This window comes from Hylobates moloch, unplaced genomic scaffold (genome assembly GCF_009828535.3).
Source record: "Hylobates moloch isolate HMO894 unplaced genomic scaffold, HMol_V3 SCAFFOLD_10, whole genome shotgun sequence".
NCBI lineage: Eukaryota > Metazoa > Chordata > Mammalia > Primates > Hylobatidae > Hylobates > Hylobates moloch.
In genome coordinates, this window is record NW_026652285.1 from 59,162,219 (window position 1) to 59,184,866 (window position 22,648).

General features: G+C 45.2%; 2 protein-coding genes across 6 annotated transcripts in view; one reads left to right on the forward strand and one right to left on the reverse strand.

The window, feature by feature from the left end:
* The window catches only part of NAA35 (N-alpha-acetyltransferase 35, NatC auxiliary subunit), a 118,416-nt gene extending 114,933 nt beyond the window's left edge, over positions 1 to 3,483 (forward strand). The window contains exon 24 of the transcript XR_004249841.2: positions 2,937 to 3,483. The gene's annotated coding sequence lies outside the window, so the exon portion shown is untranslated. The remainder of the gene's footprint in view (positions 1 to 2,936) is intronic.
* Positions 1 to 22,648, reverse strand: part of GOLM1 (golgi membrane protein 1) — a 72,565-nt gene that overhangs the window by 23,124 nt on the left and 26,793 nt on the right. For all 5 annotated transcript variants that reach the window (XM_032164438.2, XM_032164437.2, XM_032164435.2 and 2 more), the window contains exon 4: positions 3,472 to 3,526. In XM_032164438.2, coding sequence (XP_032020329.1) covers positions 3,472 to 3,526 — 55 coding nt within the window. The remainder of the gene's footprint in view (positions 1 to 3,471; positions 3,527 to 22,648) is intronic.

The following is a 22,648-nucleotide window of genomic DNA, read 5'->3' on the forward strand; positions in this document are numbered from 1 at the left end:
TTTTTGTATAAGGTGTAAGGAAGGGATCCAGTTTCAGCTTTCTACATGTGGTTAGCCAGTTTTCCCAGCACCATTTATTAAATAGGGAATCCTTTCCCCATTGCTTGTTTTTGTCAGGTTTGTCAAAGATCAGATGGTTGTAGATGTGTGGTATTATTTCTGTGGGCTCTGTTCTGTTCCATTGGTCTATATCTCTGTTTTGGTACCAGTACCATGCTGTTTTGGTTACTGTAGCCTTGTAGTATAGTTTGAGGTCAGGTAGCATGATGCCTCCAGCTTTGTTCTTTTGGCTTAGGATTGTCTTGGCAATATGGGCTCTTTTTTGGTTCCATATGAACTTTAAAGTAGTTTTTTCCAATTCTGCGAAGAAAGTCATTGGTAGCTTGATGGGGATGGCATTGAATCTACAAATTACCTTGGGCAGTATGGCCATTTTCACGGTATTGATTCTTCCTATCCATGAGCATGGAATGTTCTTCCATTTGTTTGTGTCCTCTTTTATTTCATTGAGCAGTGGTTTGTAGTTCTCCTTGAAGAGGTCCTTCACATCCCTTGTAAGTTGGATTCCTAGGTATTTTATTCTCTTTGAAGCAGTTGTGAATGGGAGTTCACTCATGATTTGGCTGTTTGTCTGTTTTTGGTGTATAGGAATGCTTGTGATTTTTGCACGTTGATTTTGTATCCTGAGACTTTGCTGAAGTTGCTTCTCAGCTTAAGGAGATTTTGAGCTGAGACAATGGGGTTTTCTAAACATACAATCATGTCATGTGCAAAGAGGGACAATTTGACTTCCTCTTTTCCTAATTGAATACCCTTTCTTTCTCTTGCCTGACTGCCCTGGCCAGAACTTCCAACACTGTGTTGAATAGGAGTGGTGAGAGAGGGCATCCCTGTCTTGTGCCAGTTTTCAAAGGGAATGCCTCCAGTTTTTGCTTATTCAGTATGATAATGGCTGTGGGTTTGTCATAAATAGCTCTTATTATTTTGAGATACGTCCCATCAATACCTAGTTTATTGAGAGTTTTTAGCATGAAGGGCTGTTGAATTTTGTTAAAGGCCTTTTCTGCATCTATTGAGATAATCATGTGGTTTTTGTCATTGGTTCTGTTTATATGATGGATTACGTTTACTGATTTGTGTATGTTGAACCAGCCTTGCATCCCAGGGATGAAGCCAACTTGGTTGTGTTGGATAAGCTTTTTGATGTGCTGGATTTGGTTTGCCAGTATTTTATTGAGGATTTTTGCATCGATGTTCATCAGGGATATGGGTCTAAAATTCTTTTTTTTGTGTGTGTCTCTGCCAGGCTTTGGTATCAGGGTGATGCTGGCCTCACAAAATGAGTTAGGGAGGATTCCCTCTTTTTCTATTGATTAGAATAGTTTCAGAAGGAATGGTACCAGCTCCTCTTTGTACCTCTGGTAGAATTCGGCTGTGAATCTGTCTGGTCCTGGACATTTTTTGGTTGGTAGGCTATTAATTATTGCCTCAATTTCAGAGCCTGTTATTGGTCTATTCAGAGATTCAACTTCTTCCCGGTTTAGTCTTGCGAGGGCGTTTGTGTCCAGGAATTTATCCATTTCTTCTAGATTTTCTAGTTTATTTGCATAGAGGTGTTTATAGTATTCTCTGACGGCAGTTTGTATTTCTGTGGGATCAGTGGTGATATCCCCTTTATTATTTTTTATTACATGTATTTGATTCTTCTCTCTTTTCTTCTTTATTAGTCTTGCTAGCAGTCTATCAATTTTGTTGATCTTTTCAAAAAACCAGCTCCTGGATTCATTGATTTTTGGAAGGGTTTCTTGTGTCTCTGTCTCCTTCAGTTCTGCTCTGATCTTAGTTATTTCTTGCCTTCTGCTAGCTTTTGAATGTGTTTGCTCTTGCTTCTCTAGTTCTTTTAATTGTGATGTTAGGGTGTCAATTTTAGATCTTTCCTGCTTTCTCTTGTGGGCATTTAGTGCTATAAATTTCCCTCTACACACTGCCTTAAACGTGTCCCAGAGATTCTGGTATGTTGTGTCTTTGTTCTCAATGATTTCAAAGAACATCTTTATTTTTGCCTTCATTTAGTTATGTACCCAGTAGTCATTCAGGAGCAGGTTGTTCAGTTTCCATGTAGTTGTGCGGTTTTGAGTGAGTTTCTTAATCCTGAGTTCTAATTTGATTGCACTGTGGTCTGAGAGACAGTTTGTTATAATTTCTGTCCTTTTACATTTGCTGAGGAGTGCTTTACTTCCAACTATGTGGTCAATTTTGGAATAAGTGCGATGTGGTGCTGAGAAGAATGTATATTCTGTTGATTTAGGGTGGAGAGTTCTATAGATGTCTATTAGGTCTGCTTGGTGCAGAGCTGAGTTCAAGTCCTGGATATCCTTGTTAACTTTCTGTCTCATTGATCTGTCTACTGTTGACAGTGGGGTGTTAAAGTCTCCCATTATTATTGTGTGAAAGACTAAGTCTCTTTGTAGGTCTCTAAGGATTTGCTTTAAGAATCTGGGGCATGCACCCAATTATTAAAAATGCAAACCAGTCTACATGGCAGACCAGAGGCTGCCTGAGGGAAGTGGATCACCACGGCGCACAAGCAAGCTTTTGGGGGTGATGAATATGCTCCCTGTGTTGACTCTGGTGGAGTTACTTGACATGTATGCTCTATCAAAACCGCTGTCAAACTGAACCTTTATGTGAGACCCCCCCACTCCCACCCCCGAAGCCAGGCAGCCTCTTCAACTTTGTGTAACCCTACGTTTCCCCCAAACACATTTCACAAAGTGACCCCTTTTCACATAAGACTTTTTAATATTCTTAGAACCTGACTTAGAACTAGAATTCGAAACCAGCACTGACCAAAAGAATTATAATGCAAGTCGTATAGGGAATTTTTAACTTCCCAGTAACCACATTTTTAGAGTAAAAATTATTCAACCCAACAGATGATTTAGCCCAGCAGCATGGATCACAGCGGAAGAAGGAGCCCCCGACAAAGGACAGCACCCCATTTCCTGCTCTGTGGCTGCTTCAGAAGGACTCAAAGGAAGACCAATCCCCAGCTGCCAAGCTGAGTCAGAGCAGCAAAGAGGGGGAATTAAATTGGGCTGGACAGTTTTTCCTAAGTTTCCTGCAATCTAAATTCAGCATGACCAAATTAACAGGTCACATGTATACCATATGTATATATAACAGAGCATGTACCTATCATAAGTACTATCTCTTAACACATTCATGAGTGACACTCTTAACTCTTCTGTACCTAACAGCTTGCAATGTATTTGGCAATATTTTTTTTTAAAGGAAAAGCCTCTTAAGGAGATAGACTTAGGCAAAAAGAATAAAGATTGCTCAATGACTCATGACACTATCCGCCATGAGATTATAATGGAGACCCACCTGGGCCTAGAGAAGAATGAGAGAAAGGCAGTTTCCTCCTAAAAGGCCAGTGCCTGGCGTGGAGGAGCGAGCGGAACTTACCTTGCAGCACTCGGATGAGCCTCTCACCTGCGGTGATGTTATTCACCAAAACCGCCTGCAAGGAAGATAAACTCGCATGAAACACCCAAACCAACACCTCAGTCTGACAGCCAGATGCGATGCAAACCAAGGATGGGGCCACTGTCCCCAACCCAGTGCTGCTGTCAGGGAAGGAGCTCACGCTCAGCGCTCGGGCTGGACCTCCCATGTCTGCTGCTGAAAAGGAACAGGCCGACCTACAGATCCGCTCACCACCAGCGCCTCCGCCCGACCTAGAGATCCGCTCACCACCATCGCCTCTGGACCCAAGCAAAAGCCAACGGGTCCAGACCCCACTCCAGTCCAGGAAACGTTGCTCCTCCAGGAAAGGGCCAGCCAGGCCCTCCTTCCTCCTGCCCGACACAGCAGAGGCTCTGGGCACCCAGAGGGCTAATCAGCAACCTCACACCGCACCACACCACACAGCACTCCACACCAAACCACACCATGACACACCAAGACCATACCACACACACCACTCCACCCTACACCACACCATATGAGACTCCACACCACACACCACTCTACACACTACACCATGCCACAACTCCACACCACACACACCACACACCACTCCACACCACACACACCCACCACACACCACCCACACACACCACACACACACCATACCACACTACACACCACACCACACACACCATACCACACCATCAACACCACACACTACTCCACACACCACACCAAACCATACACATCACATACCACTCCACACAACACCATACACCACACATCATACACCAAACCAAACCACACCACACCACACCACTCTACACCACACCAGCTCACACTGCACAACTCCGCACCACTCCACTCCACTCCACACCAGCCCAGGTCTCCCTCCCTCAGAGCTCAATCTCCAAATTCCAGGCTGGCTAAAAAAGAAAAGGGAATGCAGTGGCCACTCCACTAACAAGACCTCTCGATGCACTTGAACTTCTGGCCTCCTTCTCCTGTCCACAGAGTCTATAAGCTTAGGAACTGGAGGGTTTCACACACAGTCTCACCATGCTGGGAAAGTCAACAGTGGAGGAGGACAGAAGCCACACAGAATCCAGATAACAACAATAAAGTGAAAAGCAGGAAGAATGAGTGTCAAGCTCAATGTAACAATTGGCCAATAGGCCCTGAAAAGTCACTTTATGCCAGGAGCTCTTCTAAGCACTCCACATCTACTTGCTCACTTACCACTCCCCCTCCCCTCCTTTTTGAGACAGAGTTTTGCTCTGTTGCCCAGGCTGGGGTGCAATGGCATGATCTCCGGCTCACTGCAACCTCCACCTCCCGGGTTCAAGCAATTCTCCTGCCTCAGCCTCACAAGTAGCTGGGAGTAGAGATGGGGTTTCACTGTGTTGGCCAGGCTGGTCCCAAACTTCTGACCTCAAGTGATTCGGCCGCCTTGGCCTCCCAAAGTGCTGGGATTACAGGTGTGAGCCACTGCGCCCAGCCTCATTCATTCTTCTTGACAGTTATGTGAGGTAGTAGTATATTATCACATTTTAAGAAAAGGGAAACAGAGGCACTGGCTGCTTAAATGGCTCACGGTCACCTGCCTACTAAGAGGCAAAGCCAAACTCCAGCTCCAACAAATGTGCTCCAGAGAGCAAGTTCTTCAAAGCTACTTGCCAAATTGCTACAAACCCAAGCAGGACACCAATGTAGTAGGCTGTACCTAATGCTGAAAACAAACAAAAGCCTGAAAAAAGCAGGGAACAGAATATTAAATATCAGAGTGCACTGCACAGGTAAACGCCATCTCGTAGACAAACACACACAGCATGTATGTGTGCTGGGCCACAATGCAAACATTTCTTACTGTGTCATCATCCACAAAGTTTACAAATAATCCACTACTTGACGTGCTGCCCATAATGTGGAGACACATTTGTGTCCCATTCCTGCTTAGTGGTGGACGATGGCAAGCACAGTGCCTCTTCCTCCTCTGGGACCTTTCTATGCAACCATCCTGTTTTCTCAGGCCTGGACAGAAACAAGGCTTAGGCAAACAACAGCCTTTTGGAGTAAGGTGTTTATGAACACAGGGATGCATGCCCATAAATGAAATCGCATCAAACAAACCTGGTATTTGGGAGCTCTGGGATATGGAACATTTCCTGGGGCAACAGGAGAGAAGTTATGGTGATAATACCTGTAAAAGTCATCCCTCAGGGAAAGATAATCCGAAGGGGTGTGTATAGGTATGCTATACATCAGGGATTTTTTTGGGGAGAGAGACTGGAAATTAAAGGAGGATCCACACAGTAGGAATCAGATTTATGCAGCACCTGCTACTCTTGGAAAAAGCTTGCTCTGCGTGAAAAGCGAGAAGATTACCATATGATCCCACAACCCCACTTGTGGGTATGAACCCAGAAGCATTTAAAGCAGGATCCCCAAGAGATATCTGCACTCTCATGTTCGCTGCAGCATCACTCACAATTACCAAGAGGCAAATGCAACCCAAGGGGTCACAGATGAATGAATGGATAAGCAAAATGTGGCATACACATACAATGAAATATTATGCCACCTTTACAAAGAAGGAAATACGGACACATACTACAACATGGATAAATGCAGACAACATTACACTAAGTGAAAACATAAGCCAATCACAGAAGGACAAATGCTGTAGGATTCCATTCATATGAAGTACCTAAAGTCATCAAAATCACAGAAATGAAATAGAAAGGTGGCTGTCCAGGGATAGGAGAGGGGGGAGAGAAATTGGTGTTTAGTGAGCATCGAGGCCCAGGGTTGCAGAATTAATTTCTAGAGATCTGTTGCACAACAACGTGAATATCCTTCACATCACTGATCTGTACACTGAAATTTCCACCTTGCATCGGTATGAAAACCATGTTTCCTCTGGAAATCAGAGTGAAAACCGAACAGTAAAAAAAACCAAAACAAACAAAAAACACTTAAATAATTATACAGTGTTTACCCCCAGAGTTGATCTCCTGGGTAAATAATGTCTTTCACATCTCCTGGGTAAATAATTTCTATGAAAATTATGGCAATCTGATGAGTCCTTTTCCATCCATTCCCCTTAGCTCCCCTCCGACCCAAATCACATTAGTGCCTGCAACTATCTGAGGGTTCAGATACTGCTGCAATTTGAAGTATCTAAAGATACTTCTGTCTCCATGTGACTTTATTCTTCCAAAAAAAATGTATTTTTGTTATCTTCCCCTATCTACTTACTTATGCATGGAAAAATACAGCCTCCACTTAGGAAAATAAAAAAAGGATCATAAAATGCCATCAAGATCTTTTATATACAATTTTATATTTATAGAAATTTTGTTGAATCATTTTCAGGGAAACTATAAAAATGCTTCTTAGCTTCTTTCAGGGTTCAACATATTATAAAGAAGAAAAAACCCTGAGTTCAACAAAATGATTTTTATTTATTTTTTATTTTAATTTTTTTTTTTTTTTTTTTGAGAAGAAGTCTCACTCTGTCGTCCAGGCTGGAATGCAGTGGCGTGATCTTGGCTCAAAGCAACCTCGACCTCCTGGGTTCAAGCGATTCCCCTGCCTCAGCCTCCTGAGTAGCTGGGACAGGTGCCCGCCACCAAGCCTGGCTAATTTTTTGTATTTTAGTAGAGACGGGGTTTCACCATGTTGGCCAGGATGGTCTCCATCTCCTGACCTCGTGATCTGCTCGCCTTGGCCTCTCAAAGTGCTGGGATTACAGGCATGAGCTACTGCACCCAGCCAAAAAAAATTTTTTAAGAGACAGTCTCACGCTGTTGCCCAGGCTGCAGTGCAGTGGCGCTATCATAGCTCACTGCAGCCCCCAGCTCCTGTCCTCAAGTGATCCTCCTGCCTCAGCCTCCTGCAGCACTGGGATTACAGGACTGAGCCATGGTGCCGGGCCATAATTCAACAAAATTGTTCTTAAATGAATTATATATTCTACTCTAAACAGCCAGGTTGTTTTTCACATTTTGGTGCAGAGGGACTTTAGGGGTAGCTGTACTTCCTGGTGTTGATAAGCTGTCCTCTAAAAACACAGTCATAGACAAGGAGGCAGTAAGTGCCACCAGAAATTAACTGGAAACTAAACCTCAAAGAATCTGGGTGAATTACCCATGTACAAATTTATTATGACCATTCCATTCTGGGAAACAAGAATATTTTGATCAAACTTTTTCTGTATTAGATTCCTAGAAAAATAAGCTCAATATTTCATAAGTTTTCAAAGCAACAAATCCACAATAAAGTATCACATTATGAAAGCTCAATAAGATGTAGTGACTAATTTTAAAAATACTAATATTTGAAACACTCACTTGGAAGCACGATGCTGATCACATTGTGTAGAAAGTAGAAGGTGACTTTTTTTTTTTTTTTTTTTGTGAAACAGGAGTGCTTTATGGTCTGAGAGGAGTGTTTGGGAGGAGTGCCTCCCAGCTCCCACCTGTAGGCTCACCTGAGCGGGGGTGCAGCTGAGGCCACTGTGGGAAACACAACCCCTACTCCCAGGAGAGGCCTCACATGCTGCCTTCGGTCTCTTGCCAGCCTTGCCTAGCGTGGGGTCTGGGCCGCCCTTTAGGGTGGGTCTGCACACCCGTGTTCAGGGCTCCCGGCCGGAAGCAGAGCCATAGGCATGCTGCGGCCCTGGGTGAGCGTGGAGGGCAAGCAGGTGCCGGGGCAGTGCGCACCCCACAGCCAAGCGGCCCCTGCCCAGCCTCTGTAAACAGACCCTCACGGGTCCCTCCTGGGCCTCAGTCACATCCCTGAGAAACACTGGAGACTGGCAGCTCTACCCTGAGAGGGCCAGGGTGTCCACCGAGCCTGGCTGAAGCCAGCTGTCCCCTCCAGAAGGTGACTTTTAACTACTGTATTTCTTTGGCTCATTAAAATAACCAACCTGCTTTGAGGGCGTGAGTCCACTTTAACTTTCAGCCTTAAAAAGGACTCTTATCTAATCCAAGTCAACCCTCTGCAATCAGATGCCTGGAAAACTTCTTTGTACTGAAATTCCTGTTACTGCTTCAGAGTTACTCCTGTTACTGCCTTAGAATGAAAAAGTTAATCTTGGTAACCTAGGAACGACATAAGAATGAAGGGAAGAATATCAAGTATTCATTGGAATCTTTTTACCTCTTAGCAATTTCAAAATGGTGCTATCCAAAACAGTGCTATTCAATAGAAATAAAGTGTCAGTTGTGCACGGAAATTAAAAATTTTCTAATAGCCACATTCAATTAAGTAAAAAGAAACAGGCTGGGCAAAAGATTTGAATAGACATCTCCCTGAAGTAGACATAAATGGCCAATATGTACATCAAAGATGCTCAACTTCATTAGTCACTAGTGAAATGCAAATCAAAATGAGAAGATACCACTTCACATCCATCAGTATGGCTATAATTTTTAAAAAGGTGCCGAGCACGGTGGATCGGAAGGTGCCGAGCACGGAAGGCCGAGGCAGGTGGATCACTTGAGGTCAGAACTGGCCAACACAGCAAAACTCTGTCTCTACTAAAAATACAAAAATTAGCCAGGCATGGTGGTGTGCACCTATTGTCCCAGCTACTTGGGAGGGTGAGGCAGGGGAATCATTTGAACGTAGGAGGCGGAGGTTGCAGTGAGCTGAGACCATGCCACTGCACTCCAGACTGGGCAACAGAGCAAGACTCTGTCTCCAAAAAAAAAAAAAAAAAAAAAAAAAAGCCAGGGAGAGGTGGCTCACGCCTGTAATCCCAGCACTTTGGAAGTCCGAGGCGGGCGGATCACCTGAGGTCAGGAGTTCAAGACCAGCCCGGCCAACATGGCAAAACCCCATCTCTACTAAAAATACAAAAATTAGCTGGGTGTGGTGGCAGGTGCCTGTAATCCCAGCTACTCGGGAGGCTGAGGTAGGGAGAATCGCTTGAACCCAGGAGGCAGAAGTTGCAGTGAGCCGAGATTGAGCCATTGCATTCCAGCCTGGGCGATAGAGACTCTGTCTCAAAAAAATAAATAAATAAAAATAAAAATAAAAAAGGAAAATAACAAGTGTTGACAAGAATGTGGAAAAGCTGGAGAGAAATTAGAACCCCCCATACACAGTGGCTAAGAATGTACAATGCAATCCCTGTGAAAGTCTGTCAGTTTCTCAAAAAGTTCAACACAGAGCTACCATATGACCCAACAATCCCACTTGTAGGTGTACACCCAAGAGAAAGAAGACATATCCCCACTCGAAAACCTGTCCACAAATGCTCACGGCAGAATTATTCATGAAGGCCAAAAAGTGGTAACAATCCAAATGTCCGTCAACAGGCAAACAGATAAAGCAAACATGGTATATCCACATAAGGGACTATCATTCAGCCATAGGAGAGAAGTATTACTGACATGTGCTACAACATGGATGAGGCTTGGAAACATTACACTAAGTGAAAGAAGCCAGATACAAAACAAAGGCCACATCCTGCATGATTCTATACTACATGATACGTCCAGAATAGGCAGATCTCTAGAGATGGAAAGCAGATTAGTGGTTGCCAGGGGCTAGGGGAAGAGGGAAATGGGGAATGATTGCTTAATGGGTACACATTTCTTTCTGGGGTGATAAAAATGCTCTGGCTGGGCGTGGTGGCTCACGCCTGTAATCCCAACACTTTGGGAGGCCGAGGTGGGTGGATCACTTGAGGTCAGGAGTTTGAGACCAGCCTAGGCAACATACTGAAACCCTGTCTCTACTAAAAATACAAAAATTAGCTGGGCATGGTGTCACCTGTAATCCCTGTAATCCCAGCTACTCAGGAGGCTGAGGCAGGAGAATCGCTTGAACCCAGGAGGTGGAGGTTGCAGTGAGCCAACATGGCGACACTGCACTCCAGCCCGGGTGACAGAGTGACTCTATCTCAAAAACAAAAAAACAAAAAAACAAAAAAAAACAAGTTTTGGAATTAGTGTTTATAGTTGCATGGCATTGTGAACATACCCAAACCACTGAGATGTATGATACATTAAAAAATGGCTAAAATAATGAATTGTATGTTATGTGAATTTTATCCCAACTTTAAAAATAAGAAACAGGTGCAATTAATATTTTATTTACCCTAATGTATCCCGATTATCATTGCAAGATGTATTCCACATAAAAATTATTGAGAAATTTGGCATTTTCACACTCAATCTTTACACTCCAGCATATCTTACACTTGTAGCACATCTCAGCTGGGACATGCTAAGTGCTCAACAGCCACCTGCAGCTAGGGACAGCAAGTTCCAGAGGAATAAGAAGGTGGGGGGAAAGAGGGAGACAGAGAAGGGGAGGGAGAGAGGGAAAGCGGGGAGAGGGAAGGAGAGAGAGGCAGAGACTGGCAAATGAGTCATTTATGGCATCCTGCTAAGATTACACACTCACACACTCATTCACACACATAAACAACAAGACAAGCAGTGACTCCCAAATGCTTCATGCCTACAGCCACCACTAAGCCAAATGGTGGGTCGCTGGATGCATGTTCCCATAGGGACAAGGGCACAAAGTGATGAGGAAACTAGTCCAGTCCACCAGCCCCTAAAGATGACATGATTATGTTTTGTGGGTTAAGAAGTTACACAACACACAGGCCGGGCGCAGCAGCTCACGCCTGTTAATCCCAGCACTTTGGGGGGCCGAGGCGGGCGGATCACCTGAGGTCAGGAGTTCAAGACTAGCCTCAACATGGAGAAGCCCCATCTCTACTAAAAATACAAAATTAGCCGGGTGTGGTGGTGCATGCCTGTAATCCCAGCTACTTGGGAGGCTGAGGCAGGAGAATTGCTTGAACCTGGGAGGCAGAGGTTGCGGTGAGCCGAGATTGTGCCATTGCACTCCAGCCTGGGCAACAAGAGCGAAACTCTGTCTCAAAAAAAAAAAGAAGTTACACAACACAGAAATGTTGTGGCTGACACTGAATACTTGACATGAGGAATTCCTGGACGTTTTGGTATGATCATGGTATTGTGGCTATGAGAGAGAGACAATCCCACCTTTTTGGGATGTGTGCTGAAATATTCATAGTTAAAACGGCACGAGTTATAATCGCTGAAGCTTGGCACTGGATGTGTCGGGGCTCACTGGGTCACTCTGTCTACCTTTTCGTGTTTACAGTTTTCCACAATCAGCCTACACACACAGATAGGCACACATAAGATTGCCACATTGATAATTAAAATCTGCCAAGTACATTTTTAAAAAAATCGTAACTTCCAGGCTGGTTTTAGAGGAAAAGAAAGGTGAATTAGAAGATGCTGAGATAAACCTGTTGTCTGGAGAAATCTGAGGTAGGTTCAAGAACTTTTAGAAGGGCAGGTTTTTGCTGCACTATTTCTCATTTGTAATTTCACTCCTAAAATTAAGCAATTTTCTTTTCATAGTATAGCTCCATCAACAATTATCAGCTATGACAAATGGCCTTTGAAGCTCACTAATGAGGATAAAGGGAGGAAAAAGAAAAGAGAAATGAGTAACAGAGAAAGACGGCAGCAGAGGCAAGACCGGGATGGGAGAGATTTTCTTGAAGACCTGAGACTGTGGCGTCTGGTTTGGGGTCTGCTGCTAATTTGCTCCTTGACTTTGGACACTTCATTTAACTTCTCTGTGCCTCTGTTTCCCCAAATGGAACCTAAGCAGGGTGGCCTGCTGAGTTTTATTTAAAAGGGGCACCTTACAGGCACCTCAAGTGGGAACCCCAAAAATGTGGGCATGGGTCAGAGTGTGAATGAGTGTGTGTGAGTGTGAGTTGAACTGAGTGTGAGAATACCAACAGAAGGAGAGGAGTGGCTAAGTGTTTGGGGGACAGAGTCAAATGTCAGCGTAAATGGTAGGATCCTGGTCAGAGAGCAGCTGAGGAGGCTTCAGGGCAGGGGACACAGATGGGCAGAAGGGAGGGTCTGGACCTGCAGCTGTGGGAGAGTGTGCACAAGTCACCAAGTTTAAATGGAAGGGTGTGGGGAGATTAAGTGTAACTCTCTACAAAGCTTCAGAAAACACCATCTATCCAGGAAAACACCTAGTACACACAGACACTGTTGCTACACGCCCAGAATAGCTCCTGCCAACACATCCATGTGTTGTCACAGAGAGGGTAACATCCTCCCACCCCATCCACCTTGCAGCTTGGCGGGTGTGGGAAATCACCTCGCTGGGAGGGCACAGGATGCTCCCAGGACCCGCCCTGGGGTCACCCGGGTGCCCAGCTCGGCAGAACAAGGTCCATGAGGTGTGGTGGCCATCACAGAGATAAGCACAGGGTTGATGGCGAGGGAGCCTGAACCCAAGACTGGCTCACACCCTCCCCCAGCATCTCCTGCACAGGGCACACTGCAGGTGCTTTGGGGAGGGAGGAGAGAGGATGGGGAGGAGGGGAAGGGGAGGAAGAAGAGAGGAAAGGATGGTGAGGAAAGGGAGAGAAAGGAGGACAGAGGGAAGGGAGGATGGGAGAGGAGGGAGGAAGAGGAGGAGGGAGAATGGAGGGAGAGGAGGAGGGAAGAAAAGAGGACAGAGTAGGATGGAGGAAAGGGATGGAAGGAAGAGGAGAGAGACAGGGTCTGGAGGAGAGGAGGGCAAGACGAGGATGGAGGGAGGAAAAGGACAAAGGAAGGGAGAGGGGTGGAGGGACAGAAAGGAAGACGAAGGATGGAGGAAGGATGGAGGGAGGGGAGGCAGGAGGAAGGAAAGGAGGAGAAGCAAACAGGGGAGGCTGTCCTTGCCTCTGAGAACCTGCCACACTGCCTCCTTCAGTAGCAGCCCACCCCTGTGCCTCTAACCTACACGTGACTTGGGTCAAATAAAACTTCCAGGAGGACCCAAACCTGATGGACAGTGGGAACCCCAGAATGCACTTTGATGCTTCTCTAGCAGTGGACGAGCGCCTATCTTCTTAGTCCCTGACCCTGGATCTTTCTGAAGATCTCCTCATCGCCTGGCTGCCAGGGAACCTGGCTGCCCCTGAAGCAGCTCACACTGGTCTGTCCCCTCCGCAGCACCACCCATGCTGCCCCCTCAGCTCTTCCTGCTGCTCTCACTCCCAAACACTTAAGGAGACAGCAGGGGAGGAGCTGCCGAACCAGAGGAGTACCCCCACACACTGCCAACAGGGCTTGACCCAGAAGCAGGGGCTTAAAAAGCTCCAGCTCCATTTTTAGAGGAAGAAGAATGCCGGATGACAACATGGCACCAGCGATCTGCATATTCGTTCCCTGGCTGTTCTTTAACCAGCCAGGAAATGCCCTGCGCAAGGGCTGGAGGCCTGGGGCCGCAGACTCCCAATCTCAATGGATACCCCAGCGCTGAGCCACCTGAGGGCACTGGGGTTTCCATTTTCAAACGGGAATCCTAGCAGCTTCCCTGCTCCCACCTGCGGAAGAGGAGACACTTTTGTACACTCTGACTTTCTGCAGACAGGTAAACAGGCGTACACAGACATTTGGGGATGAAAGAGAAACTAAAACTGAACCAAGTGTACAGATTACAGGGTCACAGTCAAGGCATCTAACAGACCCCACTTGCTATTTGCTCTTAAACATGAATGACTGCAGATCCCTGCCAGAGACGGTAAGTGAAAAAATAGCTACCTCCTATTTTCTTTATGTATTTCCCATCAAACGCCTGTCTTGGGTTGGGTTAAGAAGTACAGAAGGTAAATGGAGTCAATTCCAAGTCACTCAAGCAATTTTCTGGGTGAAGAGAGAACAAGACAAAAGCCAACCACAACAGCAAAACCCAAAGCCTCTGTTACGCCTTCTATGGCAATCAAACACGCAAACGCTCTTTCTAGTGCGTATGAAGCCAAGGCCGAGAGCGAGGACACCTGCAGGATTTGGTTCTGTCCCATTAGGAACAGAGATCAATGCACATGAAATCCATGCCTCGTCTGGTCAGCCGCTAACCATCGTGGGCAACCTCACATTGCACGACAATGCTTTCCATGTGGAACTTGTCCATGGCATGTTTAAAAATCAAACCACGTCCTGAGTCAAATAGGCATCTGAGTCTTCTCCTGAGGTCCAGGACATCCCATGATAGGCCCAGGCCCCTCCCTGGAGATGGGAGGTGAGGACCCACCACTAGGACACCCACTGAAGCACAGTCTGCAGTGAAGGACATCTACCTGAATGCCATGTTTGCTGTTTCTCCTACAAATGTGTTTTTAAGTGTGGGAAGCAAATTACTTGAGTTTAATTATAAACCTGTCTTTGAAGGTTCAATCCAATTGACAAACTGGAGAACTTACAATCTAAAAAGACTAGAAGTCTTCCGAGACAAACACTTTTATTTTCAGGGCAGCAAATTTTCAATGGATTTTACTGACCTGCTTCCATTCTGCTCAATTCACACTTTCCCACACCTATCCCATCTGTCACGGGGCCTGTCGATCCCTCCTCTTGGCTGCCTCCCAAATCTGCTCACTTTGTAGAGATCATCCTACTCCTGCCCAGATTCAGTCAGTGCAACATCACTTTTTACTCCAAATATTTCAAGAGCTGCCTCACTGTGCTGCCTCCTGTCTGCCCTGCTCCCCACCCAGCCCTCTTCCCACATGGCCAGGGCCTGCCTTTGAAACCCCACATCTGACCACACTGCTCCATCACAGCTTAAACCCTATGACGGCTTCCCCGGTCTTGAACTCAGGTCCAAACTCCTTCAAACTCATGTCCAAACTCCTGCACCCCAACATCACACTCTGCTTGGGCCCAGCCACTAGCAGTTCCCTAGGCACCCTTCCAGGTTAGACACCATGGGGGACAGTGCTCCTGACTCCCGTGGCCCTCGGGCCGCCTGCCTGGTGGGGGATGCAGCAGATCGGCTCCTCCATGTCAGTTCCACACACCTTTTGCTGTGCTTTCCTGGACCGCAAAGACTCGGAAGCTAAAATGCACTTTCCAGACTCATTTCCAGTGGGATTCTGACTCCAATCAGATGCACTTACTGGAGGCTAGAATGTGGAACAGAGTGAGGGTGTGGGAGATGCAGAACAGAGAAAGTGGGGTGCCCCTGGCTCTGAGCCTACACTGCAGCAGAACCCCGCTGGTCCCACGCTCTAGGCTGAGCACAGGGGCAGGTCCTGAGATAGTGCCTCAGAGCCACCCCACCTCAATGCAGGCCCTTCCCACAGCTTACAGGTACCTATTTCCCTGTATCAAATCCTTCCTGCTTAAAACAGCTAGGTGGTTTCTCTGTCTACACTGACCCTAGTACACTCACTTCCTCATCTTTGTCCAGCACTCAATGGTAAATGCACAATGAACACAGCCTGGCCACCACTGGGCACAGGCCAGGGCCGAAGAGAACAAATACTGAACAGACTGACAGAATTGGACCCGGAAAATCGGTGAGAATAAAAATAGAAAAGCTGCTCTAGAACTCTGGATTCCTCAATCATGGGGATTAAAGGTGATAAAAATCAAAGACACCACTTTTATCTGCACAAGACCGCTCTGGTTCCCCAAGAAAACTAACCCTCCAGAAGACAATCATCACATTCTCAGGTGCACAAGCAGAGCTGGCCCAGAGAGAAGACACTGCAACCCTCTGAGAATTGCATCTGGCCACAGGAGAATGCAGTCTGGTGGGGCCAGTGTGACGAGGAGACCCGGCAGCCCCACGCTGGCCACTCTCAGGTCCCGGGAGCCCTCCATGACCTCTCTGGCTCTCACTTTCTTCCCCTCTGTCTCAAGTGACAAGAATGATTGTCTCCTAAAACAAAAACAAAAACAAAGAAATTAACTGAGAAATTAAATATGTTCATGTTGGGCCGGGTGCGGTGGCACACACCTGTAATCCCAGCACTTCGGGAGGCAGAGGAGGGTAGATCACGAGGTCAGAAGTTCAAGACTAGCCTGGCAAACATGGTGAAACCCCATCTCTACTAAAAATACAAAAATTAGCCAGGCGTGGTGGTGCCTGCCTGTAATCCCAGCTACTCGGGAGGCTGAGGCAGGAGAATCACATAAACCCGGGAGGCAGAGGTTGCAGTGAGCCAAGATTATGCCACTGTACTCCAGCCTGGGTGACACAGTGAGACTCTGTCTCCGAAAAATAAATAAATATGTTCATGATACAAAAGCACTCTGAAACTCTAAAGTAGGACCAATGACCAGACTTGTTAATGTTAATTATTTCCTTCTGAAGAGGCAAAATCTTTCAGCAAAAGTCACTCATAAACAAATGCCATTGTACATGAGGGAAGTGACCGCATCCCAGGCTCAGAGGACACCCAAGAACGCACTTCATGAACTAGCTCTTTACAAGAGGAAAGCCTGGCCCAGACCCAAATTATTAATCAGCCTCTGTTAACAACATAAAAGAATGAATTAAACCACTCTGTGCGCTTCTTAGGAGAGAATGCACACCTTTACAAGTGAATCTCCATGGGCTTTTGCCAAAAACTAACTAAAACCCAAGTATCTGTTTCTATTTAGGCCCCTTAAAAACCTGTTTTATATGTACACATGTATGAATCTGTAAAAAAGAAAACAGTATTTCACTGGTGGTTGCTTGCTTGAAGATTATTTCTATGCACACAAATGTGGTAGTTTAAAAACATTACCACAAATTCATTGACACTAACTCCCAAAGGGGGAGTCCAATTCCCCTGAAATTCAGGGCAGCCTTAGTGACTTTCTTCTAATGAATGTAGAAGTGACCATGCTCATTTCCAAGGCCAGGTCAACAAAAGGGGCCGTGGGTTGAACAGTGTACGCCTAAAATTCATATCCATCTTGAACCCGTGAAGGAGCCTATGAATGACCTCATTTACAAACAGGGTTGGCCGGGCACAGTGGCTCACGCCTGTAATCCCAGCACTTTGGGAGGCCGAGGCAGGCGGATCACCTGAGGTCAGGAGTTCAAGACCAGCCTAGCCAACATGGTGAAACACCATCTCTACTAAAAATACAAAAAAATTTAGCTGGGCATGGTGGTGGGTGCCTGTAGTCCCAACTACTTAGGAGGCTGAGGCAGGAGAATCACTTGAACCTGGGAGGCGGAGGTTGCAGCGAACCAAGATCACATCACTGGACTCCAGCCTGGGGCGACAGAGTGAGACTCCATCTCAAAAATAAATAATTAATTAATTTTCAAAAAAAAGAAACAAGGTCTACACAGACGTACTTAAATTAAAATGAGGTCGCTAGGTGGGTCCTATCCTGTATGACTGGTGTTCTTACAAGAGGAGGAGAAAAGGCGAAAAGAAAGACTGAGAAGCAAGCAGGCCATGTGAGGTGGAAATTGCACAAAACTGCACCTACAAGCTGAGGAACACCAAAGGTGTCAGCAAACACTAGAAGCCAGAGAGGCGAGGTAGTGTCCTCCCATGGCCCTGCTGGCACCTGAATTTCAGGCTTCTAGCCCTCAAAACTGTAAAAGTATACATTTTTGTTGTTTTAAGCTATCTAGTCTGTATTAATTTGTACGCAGCCCTAGGACACAAATATAAAAGATGACACAGCTTCCTCCCGCTGGTCAGGTCTGCTGTGAGCGAGGATGCTAACTCTCAAAACCCAGCCCTTGCTGAAAAGAAGCCACACTGCCATGTGGAAAAGGGAGTGTAGGTGTCTTGGTCCTGGCCCCTGCCCAGGTCTCAGGTGACAGCTGCACTTAACTGCCAGGCCCCTGAGTAATGGACTCTCTGGATCATTCTAACCTCAGCCTTCAAGGCACCCCAGACATGGAGTGCAGAGTAGAGACAACCCATTCCCACTGAGCTTTTCCAAACTGCAGATGCAGAAGCAAAATACATGTTTGTCACGGGTTTAACTGACTATGTTTGGGGATAACCTGATATGCAGTAACAGATAACAAAAACAACACATGTACGTCTAAATTCACCAGGACCAAATGTATGTTTTGTGTTCAAAACATAGTTATACCAGTCCCAACTGCATATAAGGGCAGTCTACAGAAGCTCCCTTCTGCAAACAGGTACGCAGAGTCCTCTTGTCTGGAATTATACCTCTCACGGTCTACTTACAAAGTGGTTGCCTCAACTAAGATAGTAAGGTACAATAAGCCAACAGTGTCTGGGTTTTCTTTTTTAACAATATGCAAAAGCCAGAAATGGCTAAACATTTTATCATTTAAAGAACCCCACTTATATTCTACAATTCTCATGGCATACCTACACTTATAAAGTATTATAAGTATATTATTAAGTAGTAACTAATAAAAGCTTACATGTAATCTGTATTTTTTTTTAAAGAAAGGGAGTGGAGAGTTCTCAATAGCTAATTTCTGAGTGAGAACTACAGGTGAATTTTTCTTTTTTGTTTTCGAATTTGCCTATAACATTATTTTAATTAAGGAAAAGCCAACTTTTTTTGAAAGTTACTTAACGCAATCATTGCAAAAGAAGGCTTAATATCCTTTCTTATACACAGAAAAGGAAGTGTGCTGCTTCTACTAAGTTATATAAATTCTCATGAACTTGCACAACTGCACTGATGCAGTCAAACCATCTTCACCACACCTACTACTGCAACAGACAGGGAGGCAAAAAAGAAAGGAAATGGAAATGGCAGCTCAATCCCCAAGAACTGAGTCTCACTCATCTGAAGTATTTACTCTCGAATGAGCACGGTCTGCAGGATTTGGTTCAGATTAACGAGACATAATCTAATTAACCCATTAATACTCTGGCCAGTGGACAGATTCCTTCTGTGTGAGGTTCCTCCTCTCATCTAAGGGGCTGTGGGTGTGGGGTCGTTAAAATGGAACACACATGGCCACCTAGCCTTCCACATGGGCAGGGGGTTAGCTGAGGCCAGCAATGGCACCTGCCATTTTACATCTTTATCTCACAACACTCTTCCCAACTTAGGTGGGACCTGTCACACCTCCACATTCCTTTTCTAATCCTCTGATTACACTACTCTACATGCTGAAATGCCGCCCTTCTACCCTTCTCTAAATCCCATTTTAGTCTCCAAGGCTCAAAGCCAATCTTTTTTTTTCTTTTTTGAGACGGACTCTCACTTTGTCACCCAGGCTGGAGTACAGTGGTGCGGTCCCGGCTCACTGCAACCTCCGTCTCTCAGGTTCAAGCGATTCTCCTGCCTCAGCCTCCAGAGTAGCTGGGATTTCAGGTGCCTGCCACCACACCCGGATAATTTTTTGTATTTTTGGTAGAGACGGGGTTTCACCATGTTGGCAAGGCTGGTCTTGATCTCCTGACCTCATGATCCACCTGCCTCGGCCTCCCAAAGTGCTGGGATTACAGGCGTGAGCCACCGTGTCCCACCTAAAGCCAATCTTTTTAGAGAAAAAAAAAAACAAAAAAAACCCAAAACTAACTACTTTAGCCAGTACCCATCTCTCCTTTCATGTAACTCCAGCTGCTGTTAAAAATTGATTATTCTCACCAGGCACAGTGGGTCACACCTGTAATCCCAGTAATTTGGGAGGCCAAGGTGGGTGTATCACGAGGTCAGGAGTTCAAGATCAGCCTGGTCAAGATGGTGAAACCCTGTCTCTACTAAAAACACAAAAATTAGCTGGGCGTGGTGGCACGTGCCTGTAATCCCAGCTACTTGGGAGGCTGAGGCAGATAACTGCTTGAACCCGGGAGGCAGAGGTTGCAGTGAGCCGAGATCATGCCACTGCACTCCAGCCTGGGTGACAAGAGCGAGACTCCACCTCAAAAAAAAAAAACAACAAAAACTGATTATTCTCTAGATACGTGAGGGAATCTCATCTTCCTCCAAAACAGCATTCAAGCTGCTATGGAAACAGGGCCCCAGGCACATCCTAGACATCCAGTAAGTACTGGTACATGGACTGAGATTCCCATTCATTCATTCACCACGAACTCGAACTTTTACTAAGTAACAGTCTCAAAGCCATGAGATAAGCTAATTGATCAGGCGCATAACTTAACTTAGATTGGAAGAAATAAGAAAAGAGTGAAATATTACACACAGAAATGTAGGGCCAAAGGATCTAATCTGCAGGCCAAGAAGTTGTACAAAGTGAAATATAACAGCAGGAACAATGTTCTGTGGCAACAGCTAATAAAAATGAAAGGATGTACAACCAACCAGCTACTTAACGTCCAGGTGTATCTCTGTATCTTTCCAGACTCTTTTGACCATGACCCACAATGATAAGTTTTATCTTGTGATTCAGTACAAACATTTACACATACACACACACACACACATACACACACACACGTATATTTAGAAACAGGGTCTCACTCTGTCACCTAGGCTGGAGTGCAGTGGTGCAATTACAGTTCATTGAACCTCAAACTCCTGGGCTCAAGTGATCCTCCCACCCCAGCTTCCTGAGTAGCTAGGACTACAGGCATGCAACAACCATTCCCAGTTACTTTTTAATTTTCTGTAGAGACAGGGTGTCAGTGTGTTGCCCAGGCTGGTCTTGAACTCCTGGCCTCAAGCAATCCTCCCGCCTTAGCCTCCCAAAGCACCTATTTTTTTTTTTTTAATATAAAATGCAACAATGGTGGTCAGGCATGGTAGCTCATGCCTGTAATCCCAGCACTTTGGGAGGTCAAGGCAGGTGGATCACTTGAGGCCAGCAGTTCGAGACCAGCCTGGCCAACACGGAGAAACCCCGTCTCTACTAAAAATACAAAAATTAGCCAGGTGTGGTGGTGCAGGTCTGTAATCCCAGCTACTCAGGAGGCTGTGAGAATCGCTGTGAGGTGGAGGTGGAGGTTGCAGTGAGCTGAGATCGTGCCATTGCACTCCAGCCTGGGCAACAGAGTGAGACTCTGTCTCAAAAGGGAAAAAAAAAAAAAGCAAAAATGGTTTCATAACACAATAGTTAATATATACAATAACACTCTAATATTTTTAGTTTTTTAAAATGCGGGTCATTATCCACTAAATTATTAAGCATAGCTCACTAAAAGGTCCCAAACTATAGTTCGCAAACACTGCAAGCTTGGAAAACCCCCAGGTGCTTGAAGAGCACTTTATGAGTATACTCACTGTCCCTTCTCTCAAGGAGTAAAAAACTAGAAACAACTTAAAGGCTCACCAATAAGGAGTGGGTAAATAAACTTGGGTATATTTATATAAAGAAAGAGGGTACAGCAGTTAGAAAGAATGAACTAAATCTATCAAATCAATAAAGACCTCAAAAACAATGGTGACTACAAAAAGCAAGTTATAAAATGATAGCATAACCAAACATATACATTAAAACCAGAGAAAAAATATACATGTTGTTTTTGAACGTGTATAGTAATAGTTCAGAAATATAAGCTACAAAGACAATCATTAACATTCACAATAGTGGTTGTACAGGCAGGAGGGAAAGGAGAGAAGAGACGGAGAAGGGGAACACAGAGAACCTTGACTGTATTTACGATGTTTTTTGCTTTAAATAATATCTGGGTGAGGGGCACGCAGGTGTGAGCTTATTATTCATCTGACCTCTCTGCATGTCCAGCTATTTCATAAGAAAACCATTCTATGTCTCATTATGTCACCATCACACAGCTGTTGAGAAGCTCACACAATGTCTTACACTTGCCCACCCACCCTGGGTGACGTTCTAAGGGGTCTCTGAGCAAGCCTGTCTCAGTGCTGAGGACCTCGAGATCCATGTATACTCAAATCCTGGGTGAGTTGGCCATTTTGGGAAAAAAGTAGTGAGCAGTAAATTTCCAGTCCGGCACAGCTTCGAAAAATGTTCAAGGATTCCAATAAATGTGGGTAAAGATGAAACAAATAACCTCAGAAAAGCAAGTATTAACTCAATTACTTTGTAATAGCTTTACCAAATTACATTTAGATGAATTACAGTCATGCACTGCTTAATGATGGGGATATGCTCTGAGAAATGCATCATTATGAGATTTTGTCTTTGTGCGACCATCATAGAGTGCACTTATACAAACCTAGATATTACAGTCTACTACACACCTAGGCTGTATGGTACAGCCTACTGCTCCCAGGCTACAAACCTGTACAGCATGGGATTGTACTGAATACTGCAGGCCTTGTAACACAGTGGTAAGTATTTGTGTATCTAAACATAGCAAAGATACGGTAAACCTATAGTATTAGAATTTTATGGGTCCATTATTGACCAAAACATCGTATGTGGCACATGACTGCATACCTCTTAATTACAATGTCCTTTAATTTTTAAATCACTTCAT